General features: G+C 48.9%; 1 protein-coding gene across 4 annotated transcripts in view; it reads right to left on the bottom strand.

The window, feature by feature from the left end:
* MYSM1 (Myb like, SWIRM and MPN domains 1) overlaps window positions 1-16,017 on the bottom strand; it is a 29,558-nt gene extending 13,541 nt beyond the window's left edge. For 2 of the 4 annotated variants that reach the window (XM_061567814.1, XM_061567818.1), the window contains exons 1-9: window positions 15,903-16,017; window positions 14,691-14,760; window positions 9,705-9,775; window positions 8,988-9,068; window positions 6,647-6,679; window positions 3,816-3,933; window positions 2,963-3,061; window positions 1,148-1,989; window positions 302-432 (exon numbers count right to left, since the gene is read on the bottom strand). In XM_061567814.1, coding sequence (XP_061423798.1) covers window positions 302-432; window positions 1,148-1,989; window positions 2,963-3,061; window positions 3,816-3,933; window positions 6,647-6,679; window positions 8,988-9,068; window positions 9,705-9,775; window positions 14,691-14,760; window positions 15,903-15,982 — 1,525 coding nt within the window. In that variant the 5' untranslated portion in view covers window positions 15,983-16,017. The remainder of the gene's footprint in view (window positions 1-301; window positions 433-1,147; window positions 1,990-2,962; window positions 3,062-3,815; window positions 3,934-6,646; window positions 6,680-8,987; window positions 9,069-9,704; window positions 9,776-14,690; window positions 14,761-15,902) is intronic. The other 2 variants (XM_061567815.1, XM_061567816.1) reach the window with 2 other exon arrangements.
* Between the last annotated feature and the right edge of the window lie 11,800 nt (window positions 16,018-27,817).

Raw genomic sequence — 27,817 nt, 5'->3', positions numbered from 1 at the left:
CCCCTCACCACACCAACCAGCCACTACCCACACAGCCACTCAACCACCAACAAAGCCACCTACCGACCAACCCACCCATGCCCTCACCAAACTAGCTACCAACCTACTTGCTACCAAGCCACCCACCCACTCATCCAACCATGGCATCACCACACCACACCACCAATCTACCTACCTAACACCTCACATCATCCACCCATTCGTTCTCGCACACTCCCACAGAGCACCACCCACCCACCCAACCCACCGACCCACCCATGCACTACACCAGCCCAGATGGCGGTGCTGCATCAGGGCTCACCGCAGCCGAAGTTGATGGCTCCGAGCCGCTCAAGAGCCGTGTGCACGCGGCCGATGCAGTTGACGTCACCGCAGTTCTTGAGGCCGGATCGCACGGCCGTCTTGTTGAGGTAGCGCGGACGGATTCTCTCCCTGGTAGCCAACAGACGAAGATCACGCGTAATGCCTTAAGACAGCAAATACATTTGTGGGCTTGCTCATGTGCATACAGATATAACAAAACCTAGAAATATATCCCCTGTATTAGCCTTGAACAGACTGTTAGGGCAAGTGCTGTTAGCGAGCACCTATGAAGACCGGCGCGGCACACGAGCGGGTGGGTGGCCCGCACCACGCCTTCAGCCGCCTTTGTCTCGCTAGCGGTGATATTTACACACCGTACCAGGCTGACGGTGAGCGGAAATCAAACCCGGGCTGCCGGGTTCGTAGCGGAGCACGCTAACCGCTGCACTACCGCTGCCCACAGGCAGAGCAGGGTCTCACAAACAGCCTCGGTGTGTAGCTACAAGAGCACTGTACCTCTTTAACGCTCTCCAACCAATAGCTGAAAGTGTTTACGCAATAGCCATGTCCGTCTGTAACGCGGGAGGGGGCACCCCTCTCGTAAAGATGAGTAAATATGAATGAAATTGTAGCATTAAGTTGCGTCGCTATTAGGGACTTACCCTGTTCAAAAACAGCCCGAAAACTTGGCTAGAGCGAAAACAAATTTAATTCTAATATACAGTTAGCTGTCGGCTTCCATGCCTCTTAACTAAATACTTTCGAGGACAAACACGTTGGATCCATGCACATGCATCATGACTTTTGTAAAATTGTCTGGATTCGTCTCATTGAACAAGCATACCATTCCTCCACGATGTAGTTGCGGATCTTTAAATAGCGCTCGGGCGTCTTTGAAGGCCTCCCCTGGAAAAACTCCTCGCTCGCTCTCCTCTCTGCGTCAGTGATCACATCCGGCTCCAGCAACAGCTCCTGTAAAGGTGCCGCCGCCCCCTCCTCCTCCACCTCCTCGCTCTCCTCCTCCTCTTCCTCTTCCTCGTACTCCTCGTTATGCTTGTTTTGGTTGTCCTGCCGCCTGCCGCTGCTGCCGGCGTCGTCGTCTGCGTCTTTCCGCTGAGACGGCTCCTCCAGCTCCGTGCCATCAAATTTGTCCGCGACGTTTCTCTCTTCCGGAATGTTACAGTTGTCACAGTCACCACCACCTCCACCACCACCACCGCCGCCGCTGACCGCGCCACCACCAGCATCGTCATTGTCATCGTCAGCATCGTTCCCCTTTCTCTGTTTCACGTCAGATTCGCCACGTGGTGTCGGACACAGCTCGAGAGCCGCCGCCGCGTGGTCATCCAGCTCGCTGCTTGACACAGCCGGAGCGGTGTCGCCACGGTCACCGCTCCGCCCAGTCACGTCGCACCCTCCTACTCGTCCTCCTCGCTCGCCACCCTCCCTCTCGTCCTCCGTGTCGGAAGCTTCCGAGCCGGTTCCTCGCTCATTCTCCAGGACGTCCACCTCCACCTCGGAGTCGGAGCCGTCGGACAGCGTCCGCACGCGCACCGTCTCGCTCCCCGCCAGCCCGCCCACCAGAGGCTCGGTGGAGTCGCCCGAAGCGACGGCAGTCTCTGAGCCCGAGCCGGAGGAACCCGCCGTGAACTCGGAGCCGTCGCCGCTGCCGGTTAACCTATTCTGCTGATCAAACGCGTAACCGAAACAAACTTTGGTGCTCCGGACAACTCCATGTGCCACACTAAGAATGGAGCGCTGGATTTCAAAGACGTCTACGGCGCGCGCGTGAGTGTGTTCCCCGTGACGCGGTTTAGCAATCATCGTACGCCTGTAGCTTATAATGACTTAATTTACATTCGAAGAAAGTGTGGAAGACGTGAAAAGGCAGAATGGAGTGCATCATGAGGATTGGCATTCGAGAAACCCCAGAATATACAATATCGTCATCTGTTTTCATATCTATCATCGACTGTAGATGCTGCAGTAACTCCCCGTCAGATACAACAGAAATGGGACCACAGACATCAGAAGCAGCCGGGCTTGGTGGCACATGCTTGTGATGCAGCGGCTTTGGAGGCAAGGGTTGGGTGGATCACGTGCAGATATGTGACACTCCCAAACCTGAACCAAGAGATGGCAGTACGGCAAGCGGGTTTAGGATCATGCCTCTGCGAATCTTTCGAGTGATATTCCTTCTCATGCGGGAGGGGGGGTATCTCAAGGTACTCCGCTCTTGTCCCCACAATGAAAACACTCCTTGAAAATAAAAAGGAACCAGAAAAATATCCCAAACCAGGACCACCCTGAAAACTCTAATTACAAGAAAAAGATTTTGTCAGCAAAATTTTTTTTTAACATTTTCAGACAGTTTAAAAAAACATTCTTCTTTATCTCAGAGAACCAGGCAATGAAATGTGTGACTTTCAAAACGAAAATAAAAATTAAATAAAAAACCATGGCGTATAAACTTCGCAATTACCCAGATAATTTATGGATAATTGCTGGAACTAACCTGTCCAGTGTTGTCAGGTTATAATTTCCCATTGTCTAACTAAAACGCCACGGCTGCATTACGCTGCCCGACTCGGGGCTCCCTCTTGCAACGCACGAGAGCGCAAGAAGATAAACTGCGCCTGTCGCCTCCCGTGCGACCCACCTTGTGCTTGAGGTAGTGCCGCGCGTAGCTCCTGACTTGCAACAGCGTGCGCGATGGAATCAGCTCGGATAGCTTCGTCCATCTCTTCCCATACTGTGCCTGGATGAAAAGAGAAACCGTCGCCATGAGCGTCGTCAACTTTCATCCAGCCACTGCTGGACGGAGATCTTTATTGATAGCCTTAGAAGCTCTCTGAATAAAAATAAAATGTGAACAGGATGCGATTGTATTAAGCAACAACCATACCACCAATATACCCAGTCCAGCACTCAATCAACTCAGCGTTGAAGGCCTATTCTCAGAGAGAATTGTGATTATATTGACACACCTATAAACAGGTATTCATGATATCTGGAGTAACTCCATCACTCTAGGGTTGATCATCGTCATAGGCGGCTATAACCTATGCACTGCAGAAAAAGGCCTTTCCACTTCAACGCCATTCTGTCTTCCAATGTACACGCAACGGCCCTTTTTCCACCAATGGATGAGGAAATCCCGACGCGGCGAGGGTCGTGTGGCGGTTATTCAACCATACTTCACCACGCTGGTCAGTGCAGGTCATTGAAGGCGGGGAGCATGTATGCAGAAGCATAGTAGTATAGTGAAACAGATTTTTCTGCACTGCTCTCTACAGCACAGAATGCAGCACTGCAGGGAAGCCTATAGCACCTGTTATGCATGATGATCGCCTCGAGGCCTGAAAAGATCGGAACGTATTCTGGGTGATTTGGTCGTGGGTTCCGTGTTACAGGAACAGTGTCGTAGCTAAAGACCGTCGCAACAATCACAAGCGTCGGCGAGGCTCATTACAACCGTCACGGAATCGTGGCGACTGCACGCATTCATTTACCAGCCCTTCCTCAAAAGCGGCCTTTTCCGAGGAGCTCCAGAGACCGTGTCTGCCGCCGCCACCACTGCCGCCACCACCGGTGGAGAATGAGGTACCACATGTTTTACCGGCCGCTTTCCTGCTGACAGGACACACACACACGCAGCTTAGCAGTGCCATCACTCGGTCCCTCGAAATCCACATTGGGTTGGATTCCTTCGATGTGCGTATCGAAGCTTCTCTGTCATCCAGACGGTCGGTCTTACACGTGCTATTTGTGTTGAGCACTTGAGACTGCTCGAGCTTCACATCTTAATGTCGATGCACTGCCATTTGGTAACAGAGAAAATTGACATTTTACCTTGCTGATCTCAAGGAACATAAACCATCACACTAACTCCGGTCATCCTCGCAGTGGCTTTTGGCGAGCCATCGAACAAGGACGGTCACCGCTTCGCGCGCTTTCAGATGCGCTTCTGCGGCTGTCTGGAACGCTCTCCTTCTGGAGCCATACACTTTTAAATCGAGATTGAACACGAATTTCTTGAAAACTGCTGTTTTTGTTTAGTTTGTTGTCTTTCCCCCGCACCCCAGATTAGCACGGTTGGCTATGTACGGTGCGAAAGAAGTTCAAAATAATACATGTTTTTGCCAAACACCGATATAAAGTGTACTTTTGCCAACAACTACCCTGATACGTCATGTGTGCATGCAGAGCTTGCTTGTAAATCCACTGACGGATGAGAGCTGCCCCACTCCGTGACAGGTCGGGGGAGTTGCACTACACGTTGGTAGAGGTTGGGAGTATAGACGTGGTAGCATAAAAGTATAGTACAACAACGGATATTTTTTCACCGCCGCCGGCTACTCACCACATAGCTCCACAACCTATAGCACCTATTGTGCAGTGGTTTTCGCGCAGGTCATCGTTATCTAGCTTCTGAGATCTGGTGAGATAAGGCGCATTCCGAGTGATTTGGTCACAGTCAAACTATGTGTACAGTTGTGTTTCGAGAACAAAAATGCTATTATATCTATAAAAATAAAGTAGCCTTTGCGGGTGTGTGTGTGTGTGTGAAACAAATTTCGCCAACACCATGAAGCCGACACACCCCAAAATTCTCATGCATAGTCAAGGATGTGTGAGTGTGTTTTAGCACTATTTTTAACTTCCCTGCTCACCTGCAACACGTGTAACGCCTATACAGTTCAACCTGCCCGCCGCTGTACACCCCCCCCCGCCCCTCTCTCGCCACGTACAAAAGCCCAGGCCATTATCACTACTCCCGGTTTGCCACACGCGCAAACACATTATGAAATGTTCTATAATACTAGACAGTACTCATGGAAAAGTCTGCCTTTTCATACTACCCTCACTTAATTTACGCTTCCGATCCATTAGTTTGTATTGCTTCCATGTCTACTTCTTGCAGCTACTGCCATACGATGACCTGGAAAGGACAACCTACAGGGCTATGCTGCTCCAGTGGCAAGGTTCAGCTGCCTTCAATTAATTACCCTCCCCAGCCTGTATTACTGAGACCCGTGCAAAGCCGGGTAACTTAGCTCGTAGTAAATAAATGTCGCTATGGGCTGTGCGTTCTGGGCTATCTGACATGAGTGTGACCATTTATTAATGTGAACAAAAATGTATCTCAACACGGAGGCTTTCGCAACCAATATCATCCGTAATACAGGTTTCTTTTGGGTTAGATCATGTGAAAATGTGACGTGAAACAAATTGGCATGTTCTGTTTACGTGACAAACCTTACTAATTGGCTGTGTCGGGTGGTGGCGGGTTTAAGGACACATTCATATATTTACACGATCTAAGCAAAAAAAACCTGTATAATAAAAAATTCCTCTGTTGAAGTATGAGTTCGGTGTGCGGTAGTTAAGTAACTGTCGCATCACTCCTGTGTATATTAACGTGTCACACTGTGATGGTGTGTTCGCCTGAGCTGTTACTTACATTTTTTAACATTTAATTACGAAGCTTTACATTACATTCGTGTCGCAACGCCTGGGACATAGCCTCTTGGCGTTGAGCTGCAAGGAAACTGCTGTGTGTTTTGAGTTGTGTCTTCCTTTAAACACGGAGTTGTCTTAAAGCAATTTTCCTAATTTACGTCAAAAATATGATTTTCCCAACAGAAACCGTCATCGTTGTGTTAAGCGTGTAGCTGCCACAAAAAGATCACTGCACTTTGCGCCAAACACAGCTGCTCTTATTCAATATGCCTGTGCTACATTCCTCAAGGGACGCTGCCGCGGTGTAATTGTTAGCACACTGAACTTGCAATCTAGGGGTCGCCCAGTTCGATCTGATCTTCCGGTGCAGCAGTTGAAATAATGAGCAAGTATTTTTTATTTTATTCCCCACCCCACACCCGCCTCTGTCCACCCAGCAGTACAATTGAGTGCACCACAGCGAGTCGATCGGCAAGGTCGCGTGCGGTGCTTGTAAAGTGTTGGTACTCTGACCTGTTTCAGATATCTGGACGGCGTGAAAGAGTCAGGCTAAGACACCCTCTAGACTCTATAGGGAGGTGCTATCTCGTGTTCCCGTCCACCGTAAGCCATTCTGCAAGCAGTGGTGTCAGCAAGAAGATGCAGGGCTGCTCCTTTACCTATACATTTTACAGTACTCACATGACCGTCCCAACGTGACACATGTTGTACGACTGCACTGCTTGTTATTGTCAGCAATGAGGAATTAGCTCCGATGTGTTTGGTGAATGCGTGCACCTCCGATTAGCACGGATGGCTATGCACCATGCGAAAGAAGTTCAACAAACACACATACATACTTTACTTTTTACACAAGTGGTGGTGATTTCGATCCACTCACCCCTTGCCTTTGGCAGATTTTCTTTTCACGGGGCTGCCAAGAGGAGGAGATAGAACACGAAATTAAAAACGAGCTCTGTTTGAACGCTGTCAACGTGCACTGCCGTGGGGGTTTGAGAAAATGCCCGCAAGTCGCCAGTTCGCGCACGGACATTAATGAGTTTGGTTTACGGACACCTTAAATTTTTACCGACGTTAGTTTTTGCAGTTATGCACATAGTTCTCCGATGTGTTTTGGATGTTTTTCTTTTTCAGCGTGACACGTCGTTTCAGTAAAAAAAATGAAATGAATTTGGTTCAGTTCCTGATGCTCCCGGCACGTGCAGCGAGAAGTCGAACATCAAGCTGAGCAACACGCGGTACTACCGGAAAACATCGGCGAACTACACCTTCCACTTATTGCGATTTTCAATGTTACAACACTTGCTCGTGCTCCTCGTATCTGCTCTGTAATCGTAATGACAGCGATCCGTTTTGGAGAATGCGCCTTTTCACGCCGGGGTGCCTTAGAGCGATTTACACACGAGAGGTGACTTGCATCTCATCCCAACATGTTTCAAAGGACCACCCCCCTTCCTCGGTGTGGCAGCTCACCCTGTGTGCCACAAAGTGACTACGAAACCTGGCCTCCAAGCAGGCATTAGTCTGCCAGGAGGGGGTGATGATTACTTCTATATTTAATCTCATGTGAGTTACACCTCGGTCTCAACTGAAAGAGAGACTTGCCAGTCTCAATGTTTAGATAAAGGAAATATAGATTTTGCACATGTGATGTCCAAGTGACTAAATGCTTTAACAGATTATTGTACAAGCAACTTCTATATTGCTTTATAATATACAAATAAACATGTACAGTGTTCATTTACATCAGCAGACCATATGTGGCGCTTGAGCGGTTACACAGAGGCGAGTTGTAAGGTATAGACACAACAGAGTGCACTGCACTATGAACGCAGCGACCCGAGTTCTAATCCCGACCATCAGGAGCGATGCCTAAACCAGTCACGGTGCCCCCCAAAACCCGCACTGACCAACGTGGTGAAGTATAATCAAACAAACCAACACGGTGTGTTAAGGGCTTCATCTTGGGTATTTTCAAACATGAAAAATACTATATCGAAGAAAACGTCAACCCGATCCATCTCAAACCTCTGAATAACACATGGAGGGGAGGGGGGGGGGGGTCCCTTTGTGATCATAACAAGAACATCGAGTTGTGCCACAGCGCTGTACGTTTTGCAAAGTTGCAATTTTGCCCACCTTGAAGCTCGCCGAACTTTTCGGCTTAAAGAGCAAAGGAAAACCAACCCGTGGTTTCTACTGTGGTGAACACGCGCAGGACTAATTGTTCGAGAGCGCACGCCGCGAAAGCCGTCAGTGTGACCTGTCATGTGCGGGGGGGGGGGGGTAAATCACCCGTGGGCCCGAAACTTTACTTGTCACACGAGGCAAGGGACAGGTGGCAAGAGTGCCGGAGCATTTACATTCCTGTGTTTTTAGGCCTTTTACCCTGGAGGGATGAAACCTCTACCCACAGTGATTACACACACACACTGTATGATACGCTACCACAAATGGTGTAACGGTTGGCACATTTGGACTTGTAATCCAGAGGTCGCCGGTTCGATTCCATCTCCTGGCGTGGCAGTCGAAACAGTGGGTTTCATTTTCTCAAACTGCGACTGCCTCTCTCTGCCCGGCAGTAATAATGGATACCCCCACAGTTGGTTGTGTCTGGCCAGCGTGGAAGAGTAGGCCAAATACCCTCAACAAGGGGGCAGCTATCTAGAGCCTCCTCTAGTGGAGGCCCTTGACACCAGCAGTGGTGTGATTATGAAATTGCACAGCTGCACCTTTATCTTTACATTTGGATACTTAAAAACAATCCAGAAGTTACAAAAAAAGTTACAAAAGGCACAGCGCCCTGCGTTGCGAAGTCAATGGTCTGAGATTGATTGCCGGCCACGGCTAACATCAGTGGCGAGTGCTATCTGAACCGGTCCCGAAGCCTTTCACCTTGACGGCTGTTGAGCATCTAACTATTTGGTGCAACATGCCTGTTTATATTGTTATTTTTTTGTTCTACAATCAATATTTTTGTCAGCACCTCTTTGACGCGTTCCGTTACCGTTGCTGCGTGTTCCTCCGTACGGATCACTCTGATGATGTTGTTGTTGTTCTTGTTCTGTGTAGACGAGGTGGGTAACTGGCTACAAGCGGAATTTCCGTGAAATCAAAAGAACATTGATTGATTGACCTATCAACATCGAGCGACTTTTTGAGGTTTGCTTGGCGACTTTCCGCGACGAGAAGTTGGACGACGAGCAGAGGAGGCAACTCACCTCAGTGAGGCGTCTTGTGACACCAGGGGCCCCAGGGGCTCCATCGGCTCATCCAAGTGGCCCCTGCCAGTCAGGTAGTAGCTGGGCACGTGGCGCTAAGGGTCAAAGTACCGCATGGCACAATCGAGCAAAGCGACGTTTGCCACGAATGTTTTTTCTCGACTGCACTTTGCGGGGTAGGTGCAGAGAGGGGCTTTGCGAATCATTACAATCATTTCTCACACACATGGTACGTGCATCGGATCGTACGTTTAATTCCCGATCGTTATCGATTAATTAAAAAAGCTCTTAAGGTGAATGGATATTGCAGAGAATAAGACAGTACAAGGGAGATATGGTCGTAACAATCCATTTCAAGTCGTACAAATTAGAGAACAAAATACACACAGCAGAAATGAGACAGACAGTACAAACGAGACGGTACTAAAAAGGCAGACAATACGAAAGAAACAGATTGTACAAACGTATGTATGAACTTTTTTCGCACCGTGCTAACAGTACAGACAAAATGGCACAAACAAGACAGATGATACAAACAAGCAATACAAATGAGATTTTTTTCATGAAAAAAAATTGATTCTTGAATCCTCATCGCACAACTCCAATTTGTGACAAGTCAGTGCATTGCTGAAGGGAGGCAGTGGATCGCAACAATGCCAATTAGGTTAGAGGGTGCATCGATGTGCACGCAAGTGATGTGATTTTTTGTAAGGATACTCCTCCTCCTGCAACATCTTCCTGATGACAGCGCGGCTCTCCTCGTCAATAGAGTAATCCAACGTCCAAGCCTGACCGTGCAAGAGCAGAACATGTGCGCGTATGCGATAAAAAAACCGCATGGATATTTAAACGCACACGTCGTGTATGCCAACGGGCCAAACCCTGAATCGGGAAAAGCACGCAACTGTTAGTTCAACAGCGGAGAACAGCATGTCGCACTGTTTACACGCTTGTGTTGCATATTTTTTTAAATAAAAAAACTACAAAACAAACACGTGCACGTGCACCCTATTGTTCACACAAAGCCAAAATATCCCCAAAAAACCTTTAACAGACTGTTGGGGCAAGTGCTATTAGCGAGCACCTATGAAGGCCAATATGACACACAAGGGGGTGGGTGGCCAGCACCACTCACGGCCGCCTTTGTATCCCTAGTGGCGAAGTTTACACACTGCACTAGGTACTCATTTAAGGCTAAGTCGACCTAGGGGAGGCACAGGACCGGATTAGATAATCGTTACTGGTGTTGGCCGTGAGCCGGAATTCAACTCGGGTCACTGGGTTTGTAGCGCAGCACGCTAACCGCTACACTACCACTCCTCACTATTGTTCACACATGCGCGCACACACACACACACATACACTCAGGACAATTCACGTGCGATAATAATATATTTCTTTTTTTTTAAGTTATAATTTAAACAAATGCACATTTTTATTTAGCTCCAAAGGCGTCGGCGTGCTGCATTCTCTCCACCGGCCAGGTGTGTTCACGGTAGGGATTGCTAACGCTGACAGCATTTGCAAGCTAAATAAGCCTATTACAGCACAATCATGCTTAATGACCACGAGCCTGCATGGTGCACTGGACCGAAATGCAAATGCGCAATTAACGCAGCCGACTGCTCAGCAGAGTGTTAATCTAGAACCATGCGCTAACGGAGCAGCACAAAGGACCGATAACATTCCTACACGCACCTACACACAACTGCACAAAAAGAAAAAGGCAAAGATCCCCCAGCCTTAACAGACTGTTGGGGCCAGTGCTGTTAGTGGGGGACCTATTAAGGCTGTCAAAGAACATGAGATGATGGGTGGCGAGCACGATGCCCCGGTCGCCTTTGTCTCCTCAGTGCTGATGTTAGCACACAGAACCAGGCGCTCATTTGAGGCTGCATCGACCGAGGACCGGGTCAGATAACTGTCACTGGCGTTGGCCGTGAGCGGGAATCGAACTCGGTTCTCCGGTTTCTTAGCACAGCGCGCTGACGGCTACACTACTACCGCTCCCATAAACGCACACACATGCACACACACATGCACGCAAGAACAAAAGCACCTACTTTGCCAAACGGTCGCGCATTTGCCTCTCGCTGCGGCGCATTTACCAAATAAAATATGCACCGTCTTCTTCACAGTGGACATTACAGATTTCGTAACGATATTTGAAAAAGCGTTATCCATTGCGTGCCGGCATGATGTCCACATTTTTCATATTTGAAGATTTCTCACGGAATAACTTCATTGGGAAAAACCACAAAGCAACCAACCCCGACCCCCCTACTGGCGCACAATACTCGTCTGTGAGTTATAATGATTACAAACGTATTGTTTATTTTTACCAACAGCACCGCTCCATTACTGTACATCAGTTTTCCATTAGTGATATTTGCATGACGCAACCCGACATAACGCAGTTCAAACAACTTTTTAAAAAACCTGATCTCAACGCATGTCCTTTTTCTATAACATTGTCAATGCGACCGATGGCAATATACATGAAAAAGCAAACCATCTAACCGCAGATTGAAACACGGCGTCGATCGCGCTAACGGTATATGCGTGCGGCATGCTCGCGCAAGACCTGCGTTGATAACCGTTTTGTCGAATTGTCGCTTAGGCCAGGCTGGCCTGTGCCACAGGCGTTTTGGTACTGAAAGGGCTGGGGTACAATACAAAATAATTTGGATTCTTTAACATCTGTTGAGATATAACATGTAATTATCACACAAGGCCCTTTTAGATTATGGGGCATTTTACGCACTCAAATACTGCAAATTCCTATTCCCTATCTAAGAGTTGCAACAACTGGAAAGTTTCTGAAATCCAGTTGAAACAAATTTCTTAAAATGTGTGTCGTTAAGATGCTTACCCCACACATCATAACCAAACAGATTTAAATGCTGCGTGATGCACAAGCGTTTAAAGTGGCAATTATTATTATTGTTTCAGTTCCTGTGTGAGTTGAAGAACAATTCTCACAACCAAGATTAGTAATTAGATCACATGACTGGACGGTTTTGATTAAGACTATGTCAAGCATCTCCAGGAGATCTATAAAGTCAGAATAAAAAATACAGGATGACAGGTTGACTTCCTGGATTGGTGGACTGCCTTAACGACACAAATGTGGCCAAATTATTTGGTGACTTGACTCAAATATGAACCATAATTATACTATTGCCTGTGAAGATCTACGTGTTAAGTTATGCTGCATTTAGCTTTATGTTAATACTTTCCTACTTTAATGGTCTTTGGTTCATGGTATTTTTCATTTGACTTTCATTGTTATGCAACAGCCTTTTACTCGTCTATTTTCCCTGTTTCGCAGGTCTCCCTTGAAAAGAGAGTTTCATAGTCTCATTGGCAGAGGTGTGGACTCGAGTCATGTGACTTGGACTCGAGTCATGTGACTTGGACTCGAGTCAGACTCGAGTCATGAATTTGATGACTTCAGACTCGACTTGGACTTGCATAACAATGACTTTGTCCCACCTCTGCTCATTGGGGCTCTCAGAGTTTGTTGAAATAAAGGGAAATTAATCAGTGAATTCACGTATTGAGACGACCAACCGACTTGATGCTTGAACAGATGTATTTGTGCAGGCAAATTCTAAATTGCTCTATAATATATGAAGACGTAGCATCATCAGCCATGGTCAATCCACTGCTGGATGAAGGGCTCGACAAACCGTCACCATCTCTCAAGGTCTCACAATTCATCAATCCACGCAGAACCTGCACACGAGCTAATCGCATTGCTCCGTCTCAACAGCTGACATTCACTCAACCAAGTTCGCCCCTTTGCTACCACTCCTTTATTACTACTGACCACCGGCCATCATCCATTGTGGCAACACATTCTGCCAAAACCCGTCTACTTTTTTACGTAAAATATGCAGTGTATGAATTTACATCTCTAGACATTATACACCACGAACAATATACATCATATATATAAATAGAATTGGAAACACTAACTTGTGCCTCCAAACCTCTGAATAGCACACGGGGTTGCTTTATAATATTTCAAGAGCAGTACGGTTTGCGTCACCCCCATAAGTTTTGCAATGTTGCAATTTGTTCATTTTGTGGCTCGAAGATTTTTCGCTTAAAAAAACAAAAAACACTTTGGCTTACTGTAGCGACCCTGTGGGATCATATTGTGTTCTAGACCACACGCTGTTCCACACTGCACGCATACGGTCGTTGCAATGGCGATAAAAAAACAAAGCTCATGTCGCAGACACAGAGAAGACGGACTGAGACGATGTTGCAGACACAAAGTGTCAGATGTACTGGTGTGAAACACTATCTTAAGATGGCAGCCAGCGTGTGACACACTTCACAGCACATTCTAAGGTTCTTGACCAATCTTTGTTCTGATGACAGTTTGGTTGGTGGGGGGAGGGGGAGAAGTGGAAGTGACGTGAAATGGTGTTTTCGGTTGACGTTATGCGATATTGAAATACGATTTGTCCTAATGCCACTCGATTAGTGCCAAGCAGTAAATGTTCCACAATGCCGTTAACAAAATTTCCACGTTGGTTTTCACGTGAAAGCTTATTGAACAAGCGTGGCAAGGTGGCAAATGAGGTTCTAATGTGTCTCAAACAGATTTAACGCACGATCCCAAAAACACACATCTTGTATTTAGAAGATGTGGAACTACAGAAAAGAAGCGCAAGCCCTCCTGATTAAACAAAAAGTCCCCACCAAACATCCCTATGCCAGGTTCCGTAAAGTCTGGGCCAAACAATTTCCCCCTATGATTACCCCTCAAGTGTACAATGGAAGGACATACGAGGAACCAGTTCCTCTTCTGGAAATAGTGATGTTTTCTGCATCATGCACAAAGGCTGTGTGATGTTGACACATTCCTGCATGTTGTTTGAAAACTCCAGTTTTTTGGTCCAGCCTGCCTTTAATTCGGTGATGGGTTTCTCTTGTCATTTCCAGGATTATTGTTCGCATTATCCATGCTAATGGGCCCCATAGAGTCGAGGTGGGATACTCCACGTGTATGATTTATGCTGATGGGTCCGAAGGATGGGTAAACCAATCCATAGTTGTCTCTTGCCACATCACTGCTGCTGTCTATTGGTCACATTTTCTCATAATTTATTTTAATAGTTGCCAAAGCCAAGTGGACCATAATGTGCTTCTTTAGGATATAGTTTTTTTGCATACGCACAAAAAGTGGTGTGCCTTTTAACACTTCCGACTAGCATGGTTGGCGACGTACGGTGCGAAAGAAGTTAATTTGTGTGTCGTTTGAAACTTAAAATTTCCCCTGTGTAATCCTTCTTTCTTTAATTACTGGTTAAAGTCGCCACGGTGGCAAGATGTTAATTACCTCGCCAGGTATAAAGGAGGTCCTAGGTTTGATCCCAACCCTGACGCCTGTATATTTGGAGTTTGCACTTTCTCCCCGTGATCGCGTGGATTTTCCTTCGGGTCCTCCGGTTTTTCCCTCTACATTTTGAATCAACGTGCGTTTAGAGTATTTAGCTGCTATAAATGTCCACATAAGCCACTTCGTTGAGCGATCATTTGTGATAGCCAGGTAACTTCTGAAAAATAGTTATACAACTCAGTCGGTTTTGTTTTTTACCTGATAAAATAAAAATTGTTTAAACGTTTAATAGTTTCGTAAATGCCCCTGAAGCAGACCACCACACATCTGTCACCATGTGAACTCACCGAGTTGTCACCACCGAGACCCCATGGGCATCCGGGGAAGACGTGGGATTGATTACCCAGCTCTCCACTCCTGTCACACACAAGGAAGCAATGGAGAAGTTACACGAAAAATTACAGACGTGTGTACAATTCAGACACTTTAAAGATATGCGTAATCACTATCATAATCATGGCACATTCAGTCAGAATCTTTATTTATCCTGGAGAAATCCGATGAGCTATGAAGCTCTTTGTTTCAAAGATGTCCAGTTGGGGTGGGTCAAAAAGTTCCAATAACAAACAATACAAAACACGATAGCGTGGATGAATGAAATGGGTGGTGTTGAGTAACATCCCACGCTGGTATCAAATGTTTCCCTTATCCACAAATACACATTGTTTAGCATTGCGAACTATGGGCTTAATTTGATGACTTGAACACGTTATCTATGTTATGCATTTCATGTTATAGGTGATGGCGATGGGGAAATTGGAGTTTTGTGCACGCGTTCAACGATTCACCCATTCCAAAACAGAAGTAATTACTTTGAAATGACAGCCCGACTGACATGCATTGCGAGAATTCGGTTGTTGTTTTTACGGCGAGGTGACACAACAATGCGGAATATTCCGAGCGCAACAGGGGGCACAGGATGAAGTGCACCTGCAATGGTTCGTCAGATTCGCATTGCATCTTTGCCACGTAGTACACGCAGTCGAGTTTGCATCATCATCATAATGTAGGGGGCTGTATTAATTCCACTGCTTGATTAGGGGCCTCACAATTCCGTGACAAGTCGTGGGGGCTGATCGTACTTCACCACGCTGGTCAGTGCGGGTTGCTGAACGCGTGCAGCACAGACGTGGGAGCATTCATGTACAACATGACGACTGATTTTGCTGCTCGCGACCTAAAACACCCGCAATTACGATGGACGAGACTGGTGGAGGAATGGCAGCAAAAGGAGAGAAAGCGTCCAGGAAGACACAACCCCGCCGTGGAGACGGAGGACTGCCAACGTCATGGGGGAGGCTTTCATCCAGCAGCGGCTAGACAATGACCGACGTCGATGATGCCACACGCACGCGCGCCAATTCGTGTCACGGTGGCGAATCGCATGTAAACAACAATCAAACGACAAATGGATGTCGCGTGTGTCGTCACGCTGACCAAACGGGCGAACAACCACGAGGACCAGGGAGACAGTGGCACGAGGGGAAGGAGCTGTGTACCCCGAGAGGCCGAGGCCCAGGAGGGCCGCCTCGTCGTCGCCATCTCCCTCCACGTCCACTTCGGGAACGGGTCCCGCCATGTTTGTTATCCGCGACGCTTTACGACTCTTCTCCGAGTATGCTTTACGGCAGTTGAGTGGTGGGGCGGGGGGGGGGCTGCCGTGCTGGGTGTCTTTACGGCACTCGCGCGCCGTAAGGGACGGATGACGTCACCGGTGGCGCGGTGACGTCACCGTTAAAATGACGGTGACGACGATTTCATATTGAACAATTGACTGTTGCCTGATGAAGCTGGTTGTAATTACTGGCGAAACGTCGTACTCAGGTTTATAATGTGATGGATTTTATCCCCAACACACCGGTGCGCTGTACTGGTAACGAATGTTCTGTTTACGTGACAAACCTTACTAATTGGCTGTGCCGGGCGGTGGCGAGTTTAACGACACATTTATATTTAACACAAAATAAATACCTATATTACGGATGATATTGGTCACGAAAGCCTAAGTGTTATGTTATTTTTTTTACCAGGTCTGGGTCCGCTGAGCTTTGTAAGAAGCGACTTGGCTATCACAACGATAGCCCAACGGAAGTGGCTTATCAACGTGGAAATGCATAGCAACCAAATACTCTGAGCGAACGTTTATTTGAAATGTGGAAAAGGAAAAAAATAATAATCGACTACTGAGTACGTGGAAGAATCACGAACCCCACCTCTCATACTCAATGGCTGTATCCATTGGGCCAAATCTCAGCACTGGAGCATCTCAGCTATGAGCTCAAGGAAGAAGAACACAGCACGTGCATGGGGTCCATTCCTAAACATTAGAACAATCTTAAATACCTGAGCCCAGAATGGCAGTGACCTGACCAATCCCCCCTCCACGCCTGCTCTGATGAGTCCGGTGTGCCTGACACCGTCGATGCAACTGGTAATGCCGTCTAGAATGTCAGGATGTTGCAATGTATGATGTGATGATGTGGAATAAAAATATTTTATAAAAAAATATATATTATCGACTACTTACAATGCATTCGTGTGTGTACAAGAATCAATCCACTCTTATCGGTGTTACTAGTGCAATGAAATTCACGTAAGAAGAAGGGATATTTCCCGAATCGCAGGGCCGGATTCAGGTTCTTGTAGACCCCGAGGTACTTAAGTGATAACTTTCTACACAGTTAAATTTCGATTTAAAGCTTTCGTGACTGCAGGGATTCATCTTCTTGGTTCTTTCGGTAAAGTCACGTAGAATGGAAATAATAAAATAATAAAAAATAAAACATAATAAAATTATTCTCACGACGTTTCGGCCACAACGCAAGCAACCGTCCTCAGGTGGAGAGCAGGTCTGTCGAGGAGACAGAGTCTGAATGAGACAGAGTCTGAAGACAGAGTCTGAATGTCTCCTCGACAGACCTGCTCTCCACCTGAGGACGGCTGCTTGCGTTGTGGCCGAAACGTCGTGAGAATTATTTTATTATGTTTTATTTTTATTATTTTATTATTTCAATTCTACGTGACTTTACCGAAAGAACGAAGAATATTTCTACACAGTTGTGACCGCTGCTGCCCCAGGTCACCACTCACGCCGCTGTCACCACGCTTGTTTCACGCATAGCTCAACAACGCCGCCGTGACTTCCCTGGCACCGCTACTCACCATTGAGAATGAGGTTGTGCGAAAAACACCATTTGAAGATGTTCATTGATAATTTTACAAAAATCTCGAGAAGTTCATCTCCGGTGTTAATTTCTCTCACCTCGTGAAAAAAACGAGTGGCACACACATGACTCTGCCTCTTTGTATAAACACTGTGGCTATCCTTGCTATATAAATATATTTATTCAAGAAGATATCTTGGTTACATTTTTTTTATCATACAAAAAAAACATGGTCAGTACCTACTGAAGGGTCTGCCGAAACGTCGCCTATTGTGTATATATATGTTCTAGTGTTATCGACTAATGCGTTTATTTATTTTATTTCTACAATGCAGTAGTGTACAGCGTGGTCCAGATGTCTTGTGACCCCATGTAATTATTCGGCACACTTAGCTTTGCAGTGCAGAGCTTGTCTGTTCGATCTCCCGGCTCGGCAGTTACAATAGGGCGGCATGTAAACATCGCCACTGGGGAAACAAAGACGGTCGGGCGTGGTATTAGCCACCCACCCCCTCGCCTTAATAGGTGCAACTTGCTAACAGAACTTGCTCCAACAGTCTGTAAAGGCTATACCGTGGACCTTTGTGTTTGTCTTTGTACCAGGATGTGAACTAAATTATGAAATGTAATACTTACAGGGATCGTTTTGCAAGGACCCTACAAAGGGATAGAATTAATATGGTATGCTACCCCTAACGCTGTCGAATAGATTTCCAAACTCAACACACACAGAGTTATAAACTTTGCTCAAAATGCCACTCGTGTGGAGAAATCTCCTGTCCAGACATGTCGTGGACAGGCCACACAGAAGCTACGCATTCTCCGCGTGTCCGCACGTGGAGCTAGGGCGCATGAGTGATAAATATGTGCAGCCGTAGGGAAGAGGAGGCCATGCAAACAGGCACAAGGTCGACCAAAGGATCGTTGTTCAATTGTGGCCAGGAATTGAACTCAACGAGACGGCTTAATAGTGCAGCACGCTAACCACATACATGGCTCAATGTCCCACTTAATATTTTTTTCGGAGCGCTTGTAGATCTGGAGTTGGCACGTGGCTGTAGTAGCCACAGATATAGGAAGAGATGTACTGGATGTGGTGTGCCGGGTATGGACATATATTCCGGATCTCAGCCCGGCACAGCATCGGCTGAAAGTGGGCCCTGTCCATACATAAACACTGCAAAGACTGGAAGACTTTGCAGTTTTTTCCTGGATTTTTCAGTTTGCGCATAGTCACATAGTCACTTTAAGATGTTTTCTTGTTCATGTTTTTGTTTTTTGTTTGTTGCGGTTGCACCCGATTCAAAAGCCGAATGGCTCACAGGGCTAAACCAAATAAATGAATCTGAAAACTGAAATACTGTACACACTAAGACAGATCTTCCTCCTATAGCCTTCACTGGCTTTAGGTGCAAGTGCTGCTATCGATGAAAGCCGGCACGGCGCACGAGGTGGTTGGTGGCGAGCACCACGCCCGGCCGCCTTTGTCTCCCCTAAGTACTCATTTGAGGTTGAGTCGACCAAGGGGAGAGGTCCAGGACCGGTTCAGATAATCGTCACTGGTGTTGGCCGTGAGTGGAAATCGAACTCGGGACCCCACTAAGTACATACACGTCACGCACAGACGCACGCGCGTTATTTAAAAGAAACTCCGGGTATTTAGCAACAACTCCAGCGGCTGTGCTTGGAGCGCTGACCATTGCAGATGGAAATCTCACCGTGCCTTCGTTACACAACCCCGGGCAGCCGGAGCAGCAAGGGAACATCCTTAGAGGCAGAAGAAGCGAAAGGCAATGGAACCCCTGGGTTCGTGGTCCAGGACTCTCGGAAGATATCGCAGTCTCGTTTGGGTGAGTCACAGAGAGACAGGCGGAGAGTGGCTCATTTGAGTGAGTTCCAGAGAGTCAGGGGAGATGGCTCATTTGAGTCAGTCACAGAGAGACAGGGGGACCTGGCTCATTTGAGTGAGTTCCAGAGAGTCAGGGGAGATGGCTCATTTGAGTCAGTCACAGAGAGACAGGGGGTGATTGGCTCAGTTGAGTGAGTCACAGAGAGTCAGGGGGAGAGTGACTCAGTTGAGTGAGTCACAGAGAGTCAGGGGAGATGGCTCATTTGAGTCAGTCACAGAGAGACAGGGGGTGATTGGCTCAGTTGAGTCAGTCACAGAGAAACAGGGGGACCTGGCTCAGTTGAGTGAGTCACAGAGAGTCAGGGGAGATGGCTCAGTTGAGTCAGTCACAGAGAGTCAGGGGAGATGGCTCAGTTGAGTGAGTCGCAGAGAGTCAGGGGGAGATGGCTCAGTTGAGTGAGTCACAGAGAGACAGGGGGCGTGGCTCAGTTGAGTGAGTCACAGAGAGACAGGGGGACCTGGCTCAGTTGAGTGAGTCACAGAGAGTCAGGGGAGATGGCTCATTTGAGTCAGTCACAGAGAGACAGGGGGAGATTGGCTCAGTTGAGTGAGTCCCAGAGAGACAGGCGAAGAGTGGCTCAGTTGAGTCAGTCCCAGAAACAGGGGGAGCGTGGCTCAGTTGAGTGAGTCGCAGAGAGTCAGGGGGAGATGGCTCAGTTGAGTGAGTCACAGAGAGTCAGGGGGAGATAGCTCAGTTGAGTGAGTCACAGAGAGTCAGGGGAGAGTGGCTCAGTTGAGTGAGTCACAGAGAGTCAGGGGGAGATAGCTCAGTTGAGTGAGTCACAGAGAGTCAGGGGAGAGTGGCTCAGTTGAGTGAGTCACAGAGAGTCAGGGGGAGATGGCTCAGTTGAGTCAGTCTCAGAGAGTCAGGGGCAGATGGCTCAGTTGAGTCAGTCACAGAGAGTCAGGGGAGATGGCTCAGTTGAGTGAGTCTCAGAGAGACAGGGGGAGCTGGCTCAGTTGAGTCAGTCACAGAGAGACAGGGGGACCTGGCTCAGTTGAGTGAGTCACAGAGAGTCAGGGGAGATGGCTCAGTTGAGTCAGTCACAGAGAGACAGGGGGACCTGGCTCAGTTGAGTGAGTCACAGAGAGACAGGGGGACCTGGCTCAGTTGAGTGAGTCACAGAGAGTCAGGGGAGATGGCTCAGTTGAGTCAGTCACAGAGAGTCAGGGGAGATGGCTCAGTTGAGTGAGTCGCAGAGAGTCAGGGGGAGATGGCTCAGTTGAGTGAGTCACAGAGAGACAGGGGGCGTGGCTCAGTTGAGTGAGTCCCAGAAACAGGGGAAGAGTGGCTCATTTGAGTAAGTCCCAGAGAGACAGGGGGGCGTGGCTCAGTTGAGTGAGTCACAGAGAGTCAGGGGGAAATGGCTCAGTTGAGTCAGTCTCAGAGAGTCAGGGGAGATGGCTCAGTTGAGTCAGTCACAGAGAGTCAGGGGGAGATTGGCTCAGTTGAGTGAGTCACAGAGAGACAGGAGGAGATGGCTCAGTTGAGTCAGTCTCAGAGAGTCAGGGGAGAGTGGCTCAGTTGAGTCAGTCACAGAGAGCCAGGGGGAGATGGCTCAGTTGAGTGAGTCACAGAGAGACAGGGGAAAGTGGCTCAGTTGAGTCAGTCTCAGAGAGTCAGGGGAGATGGCTCAGTTGAGTCAGTCTCAGAGAGTCAGGGGAGCTGGCTCAGTTGAGTGAGTCACAGAGAGTCAGGGGAGAATGGCTCAGTTGAGTGAGTCACAGAGCGTCAGGGGGAGCTGGCTCAGTTGAGTGAGTCACAGAGAGTCAGGGGAGAGTGGCTCAGTTGAGTGAGTCGCAGAGAGTCAGGGGGAGATGGCTCAGTTGAGTGAGTCTCAGAGAGACAGGGGGAGTGGCTCAGTTGAGTGAGTCACAGAGAGTCAGGGGGACCTGGCTCAGTTGAGTCAGTCACAGAGAGTCAGGGGAGAGTGGCTTAGTTGAGTGAGTCACAGAGAGTCAGGGGAGATGGCTCAGTTGAGTGAGTCACAGAGAGTCAGGGGGAGATGGCTCAGTTGAGTCAGTCACAGAGAGTCAGGGGGAAATGGCTCAGTTGAGTCAGTCCCAGAGAGACAGGGGAGAGTGGCTCAGTTGAGTCAGTCACAGAGAGTCAGGGGGAGCTGGCTCAGTTGAGTGAGTCACAGAGAGTCAGGGGGAGATGGATCAGTTGAGTGAGTCACAGAGAGACAGGGGGAGAGTGGCTCAGTTGAGTCAGTCACAGAGAGCCAGGGGGAGATGGCTCAGTTGAGTCAGTCTCAGAGAGACAGGGGAGAGTGGCTCAGTTGAGTCAGTCCCAGAAACAGGGGGAGCGTGGCTCAGTTGAGTGAGTCGCAGAGAGTCAGGGGGAGATGGATCAGTTGAGTGAGTCACAGAGAGACAGGGGAAGATGGCTTAGTTGAGTGAGTCTCAGAGCGACGGGGGAGATGGCTCAGTTGAGTGAGTCATAGAGAGTCAGGGGAGAGTGGCTCAGTTGAGTGAGTCACAGAGAGTCAGGGGAGCTGGCTCAGTTGAGTGAGTCACAGAGATACAGGGGAAAGTGGCTTAGTTGAGTGAGTCGCAGAGAGTCAGGGAGAGCTGGCTCAGTTGAGTCAGTCTCAGAGAGACAGGGGGAGTGGCTCAGTTGAGTCAGTCACAGAGAGTCAGGGGGACCTGGCTCAGTTGAGTCAGTCACAGAGAGTCAGGGGAGAGTGGCTTAGTTGAGTGAGTCACAGAGAGTCAGGGGAGATGGCTCAGTTGAGTGAGTCACAGAGAGTCAGGGGGAGATGGCTCAGTTGAGTCAGTCACAGAGAGTCAGGGGAGATGGCTCAGTTGAGTGAGTCACAGAGAGACAGGGGGAGAGTGGCTCAGTTGAGTCAGTCACAGAGAGTCAGGGGTAGATTGGCTCAGTTGAGTGAGTCACAGAGAGTCAGGGGAGAGTGGCTCAGTTGAGTGAGTCACAGAGAGTCAGGGGAGCTGGCTCAGTTGAGTGAGTCACAGAGATACAGGGGAAAGTGGCTCAGTTGAGTCAGTCACAGAGATACAGGGGAAAGTGGCTCAGTTGAGTCAGTCACAGAGAGACAGGGGTAGATTGGCTCAGTTGAGTGAGTCTCAGAGAGACGGGGGGGGGGGGGCATTCCAGTGGTTCCCAGAGAGATAGGAAGAGAGGGATTGGCTCATTTGATTGACACACATCGCAAGGGAGATGGTATTTCCCCCAGCGTTGATGACCATACCCTGTAAGTCATCTCGAGAGTAGTCCAAGATCCCTGGACGTGGGTAGTGGTAGTTGGCACAGCAGTGCCGAGGAGTCCGGTGACGTTCAATGACTGCATTGGAAACCACCAAGTTGCCGCATGTTCCTCTTCTTGAAACATAAAGCCGTGAGTGGGGATTACGAATTGCAGCGTCCCTGGGGGGTAGGGGTGGTTGGGAACCACAACTTGGAGAGGTTTTGAGACGGAGGGTGATGTCGGTGTGACGGATGACTATTGTATCGATTGTTATATTTAATGAATGTAGAGATACGTGTGATTTAGCTACCGATGCGTGCGCCGAATCGCGCAAGTGAGAAAACGATTGATTTCGATGCGTATGTGCTGTGTGCGTGTGTACGTTGAACTTCTTTCACACCGTACGTAGCCAACCGTGCTAATCGGGCGTGCTATGAAGAAGGGCCGTTTTCCGAAACGTCGCCTAATTATATATTGTTCTACAGTGTTGTTGACGAATGGATGTCTTGACTTGTGTTATATTTGTGCTTGTTCACGCAGTGTCATTACATAATGTGTTTAACTTTTAGATTGAGTCCGGTGCAAACAATGGGTTTTGGTGACCCGTTGCAGCCACTAGAGGCCGCTACATTCACCCCAATGTTACACAATCGATTTTTGAATAGAATCTCAACCTTAAATCTCGAGAGGCGACTGCGACTTTCATTCCATGTAGCGCACAAGCCTTCCTGATGATTTATTCTGGACGATTAACGTAACGTAGAGGAAATATAACTCTCGTGAAGATGATCCGACATCAACCACACTTCTGGCATCAAGCTGCGTTGGTATTTGAGACGTCGTAACCCTGTTGAAACCACCCCGGTCAATTGATCCGAGGCATGTCCCCTGATCTTGGAGGCACGAACCAGCGCTAAAAAGACGCGCCACAGCGTGGCGGCCCTGCCGGTCGAGGCGCGCCCTGCCCCGCGGTGACACTATCCGAGCCCCGTGGTCTCATCGCGTCCTGCGAGTTGATGAATGAATTACCTCCGAGCACAATGTACACGGTACCTTGAACTTCTGTCGCAAGCATACAGTGCTCATTGGAGGTGCGGGCCGGAAGGACAACAAACTAACAAACAAAAAGCAGTTCTAAAAGAAATGAGTTTTCAATCTAAAGAAATTAGTTTTCAACGCGTGTTGGAAATCGATAGAAGACCCATGCGTATCGTGATGATATTTGTGGGTTTTTTTTCTTGTTTTAATAAGCTGCCTTACTTCGGCGGAAATTGTTGGAAACCGAGTGTGTATATTGCACAAGCATTCCTTTTTTGTGTTTCTTTTTAAAGAACACGGAGTGCCCAGAGAAAACACGCAATGCAGTGCGTGGGGTACAGTAACCAAATATTTGTGCATACGTGTTCGTTCTTCTGGTGACAATAGTGAGTCGTTGCGTCGTTCAGTGCCGAGATTCACGGTTAGGCTCTGACCGTCCGCCCTGGTTATTACCGCGCTTCACAGGAGACGTTGGAGATTACCCAACGTTATTTCGTCGCCATTCGTTTTTTTTATGTTGAAATATTTCTGGTACCCAGGTTCGTAGGGGAGTGCATTAACCACTGCGCCACCGCTCTTTGATGATGCACACAGGAATTAATTAAGAATCAACATTCGTTTAGAGTATTCGGCTGCTTTAAATTTACACGTGATAAGCCACTTTGTCGAGCTGTCATTATGGCCAGGTTGCTTCTGAAAAAGAGCGATATTGCTCAGTCGGCCTTACCTGGTAAAATAATAAAAACGTTAATGCTGGACATACACCACGCAGATACACATTCGTATACAAAATACAAGTGTCACCCCCTATAGCCTTAACAGACTGTTGGGGCAAGTGCTGTTAGCGAGCACCTATGAAGGCAGTCAACGGCACACGAGCATCCTAAAAAAACCCCACAGGTGCGAAGGAGCAACACTATATCCCGTCTTATAGAATGGACAGACGATTTTATCGTCCACGCCGTATCAGAAGCTCATGGCGAGCCCCCAACATGGGCCAACCACCTCGGCACCTAAACTCGTGGGCAGGAGGCAGATTCATTGTTGCATGGCGGGAACGAAAAGGACGGTGGTAGATGACTCGTGGAGAGCCCTTTATCCAGCAGTGGATTGACCATGGCTGATAAGGATGTTGGTGTACACGTATGCGTGTTTGAATATACATGGTGGCCTCCCAAGTTCGATTGCCGTGCACGGCAAAACCTCAGCGGTGTTTTTCTGAACCGGCCGAGTGCCTCCAATGGACATTTGTGGAAGGAAAAAAAGAGATTTTATAGCTCATCGGATTCCGCCAGTGTGAGTCTGCCTCCCCTAGATCAACTCGACCTTAAATCAGTAGGTCGTGCTCGATGAGTAGAACACCAGAACTGGAAGGTAGACAAAGACGGCCGCGCGTGGCGTTGGCCACCCATCCCCTCGTGTGCCGTTCCGGCTTTCTCAGGTGCGACTCGCTTACAGCAAATTGCTCTTCCAGTCTCTCAAGGCTCTCAAGGGGATCTTGGCGTGGGTTAAGCGGCAGAGGTCGTAAACGGGTTTTGATTCCTTACCCGTACCCGTACCCGGCCGCACCAGGGTCGCAAATGGGTACCCGTACCCGGCCAGGTACGGGTTCCCGTTCCCTACCCGTACCCGTACCCTTCCCGAAATGAGTGACAAACGGTTACTCACCAGTGACTCACGGCCTACCCGTACCCGGCCGCACCAGGGTCGCAAACGGCTACCCGTACCCGGCCTGGTACGGGTAGCCGGGTATCGTGTAGGGTACGGGTATCGGGTACTCGGTTGCAACCTCTGTTAAGCGGTGTGTTTTGGACTGCGCTGCGATCTCGGGCATCTGAGTTTTTGACTCCTGACCACGACTAATCTCGGCGGTTAAATATATTCGACCCAATCCTGGGCTTCCCCTAGTTCGACTCAGCCTCAAATGAGTACTTGGTGCGGTGTGTACGCATCCGTGTTAGGGAAACAAAGACGACCGGGCGTGCTGCTGGCCGTGACGGCCTCTATAGGTCTCTCGCTAACAGCACTTGCCCCAAATAGTCTGTCGAAGGCTATACGGTTGTTGATATTTGTCTCTTCGGCGTATGCGTTTGAGTGAGTATACGGACTTTGCATTTCCACTGAGCGAATAAAGTTCGAGGTTTTAAAAAGCGCCTTGGGGTTGGGGGAGGAGGTGGGGGGGGGGGCAAGAGGCGTCACAGCCGAGGCTGATTGACTCACATAAGCGTGGTAGCAAGAGCCGCATGCAACAACGTGGACACGGGGACAGACAGAGAGAGAGACAGAGGGAGCGTGGGAGGGAGTTCAGGAGAGCAATGCTCAATGATTCCTGCCACAAGCAGTGACCAGAAAAGGGTCAGCGTCATCCACGGTGCGTGCACGTGTACGTATCCGGTTCTGGGCTGCCTCCTAGGTTGACTCGGCCTCGAATGAGTACCTGGTGCGGTGTGTAAACATCGCCACGAGGGAGACAAAGGCGGCCGGGCGTGGCGCTGGCCACCCACCCCCTCGTGTTCTGTACCAGCCTTCGTAGATGCTCGCTAACAGCACTTGTCCCAAAAGGCTGTTAAGGGTGGATATTTGTCTTGGTAGATGTATTAATTCGTGCGTGTATCAAAGAGCGGTGGCGCAGTGGTTAACGCACTCCTTTTGGCGTCATTTGCTCTATAGCACCGCTGAGACGAAGCCATATAGGAGAATGTCTATGGTGTAGGCCAATAATTTTCGAGCGCAATGCATACATTATCAAGGCATAGTTGTTCGCACGTTTTACCACAGGCATGTGTGGTTAATGCAAACTCGATGCCTCGGAATATGTGTCGAGTTAAAGCCTTTTCTTTAAAAAAGAAATATATTATTAAGTTATTGTTTTCTCCATTTGTATGCGGCGCTGGTGGTCCAATATTTAAATGCTCTTCCCTATAGATGCAGCGGGAAGGTGGTGAATGACAATAGCCGCTCTGGTGTTCCTTTGACATTTTAGAGAAGTGAATGCATGCGTGGAATGACCGTGTTTGTGACATGGGTACGTTGCAAGTTCAACATTAGGCGCATTAGGCGTGGACACGACCCCCTACACGTAGCCTTCACAAATAACGCTTCCTCCAAGCTCACAGAGGCACGGCGGTGGAATGGGGAAGGGAGGGGTCGGGTGCTTGGGTAAGTGCCGGGAGGTTGGGGGGTTAGGCATGGGATGTCGAAGAGTTGTAAGTTGCAGTGTGTGCGCCAGTGTGTGTATCGCGTTGCGCTACGAACCTGACGACCCCCGATTCGTTTCCCGCTCACGGCCAACACCGGTGACGATTATATCTGAACCGGTCCTGGACCTCCCCTAGGTCGACTCAGCCTCAAATGAGTACCTGGTGCGATGTGTAAACATCGCCACTAGGGCGACAAAGGCGGCCGGGCGTGGTGTTGGCCACCCACCCCCTCGTGTGCCCTGCCGGTCTTCAATAGGTGCTCGCTACCAGCACTTGGCCCCTACAGTCTATACAGGCTACACGGGGGGGTCTTTGTTATAGATGAGTGTTGGGAGTGGTAGCGCAGTGATTATGGCTCGCTGCGCTATCGAGTTTCATCTCCACTGGTGAGCCAAAGGTGGCCGGGCGCGGCGCTGCCGACACCACCCCCTCGTGTGCGGGGTGGAACTCGCGAGTGGCCGCGAACAGCACTTGCCCCGACAGCCTGTTGAAGTGGGGAGTCTTTGCCTTTGTAGAGCGCTGTGGGTCAGCGCACTGCGACATGGACCGAGTTGGATGCCCGTCCACGGACTGCTCAGCGATAGCTAAACCTGTCCGACTCCTCCCTCCCCATCGCCCTAAAAGCACGAGTTGTGTGCACGGTGCGCCGTGTGAAAGACCACGCCGGACTTCGTAGGCGCTCGCTAGCGGCACTTGCCTCAGCGCCCACGACGCGTGCGGGCTACACGGGTGAGCTTTATCTTTGTCCTGGGGGGGGGGGGTGTGGGTAGGGGAAAATGAGGCAGAGTGTTAGGGGAGGTAGGTCACTTCGGGAAGTCGTAGGAAGGGAGGGAGGAAGGAGAGAGAGAGGGGAGATAGAGGGGGGGCAGGGGAGAGAGAGAGAGGCGGAGCTTT

The sequence above is a fragment of the Lethenteron reissneri genome, chromosome 39 (genome assembly GCF_015708825.2).
Source record: "Lethenteron reissneri isolate LAM-NWPU_2019-01 chromosome 39, ASM1570882v1, whole genome shotgun sequence".
NCBI classification, from domain to species: Eukaryota; Metazoa; Chordata; class Hyperoartia; order Petromyzontiformes; family Petromyzontidae; genus Lethenteron; species Lethenteron reissneri.
The sequence above is the reverse complement of the archived record's forward strand: the minus strand, read 5'-3'. Positions and strand labels throughout refer to the sequence as shown.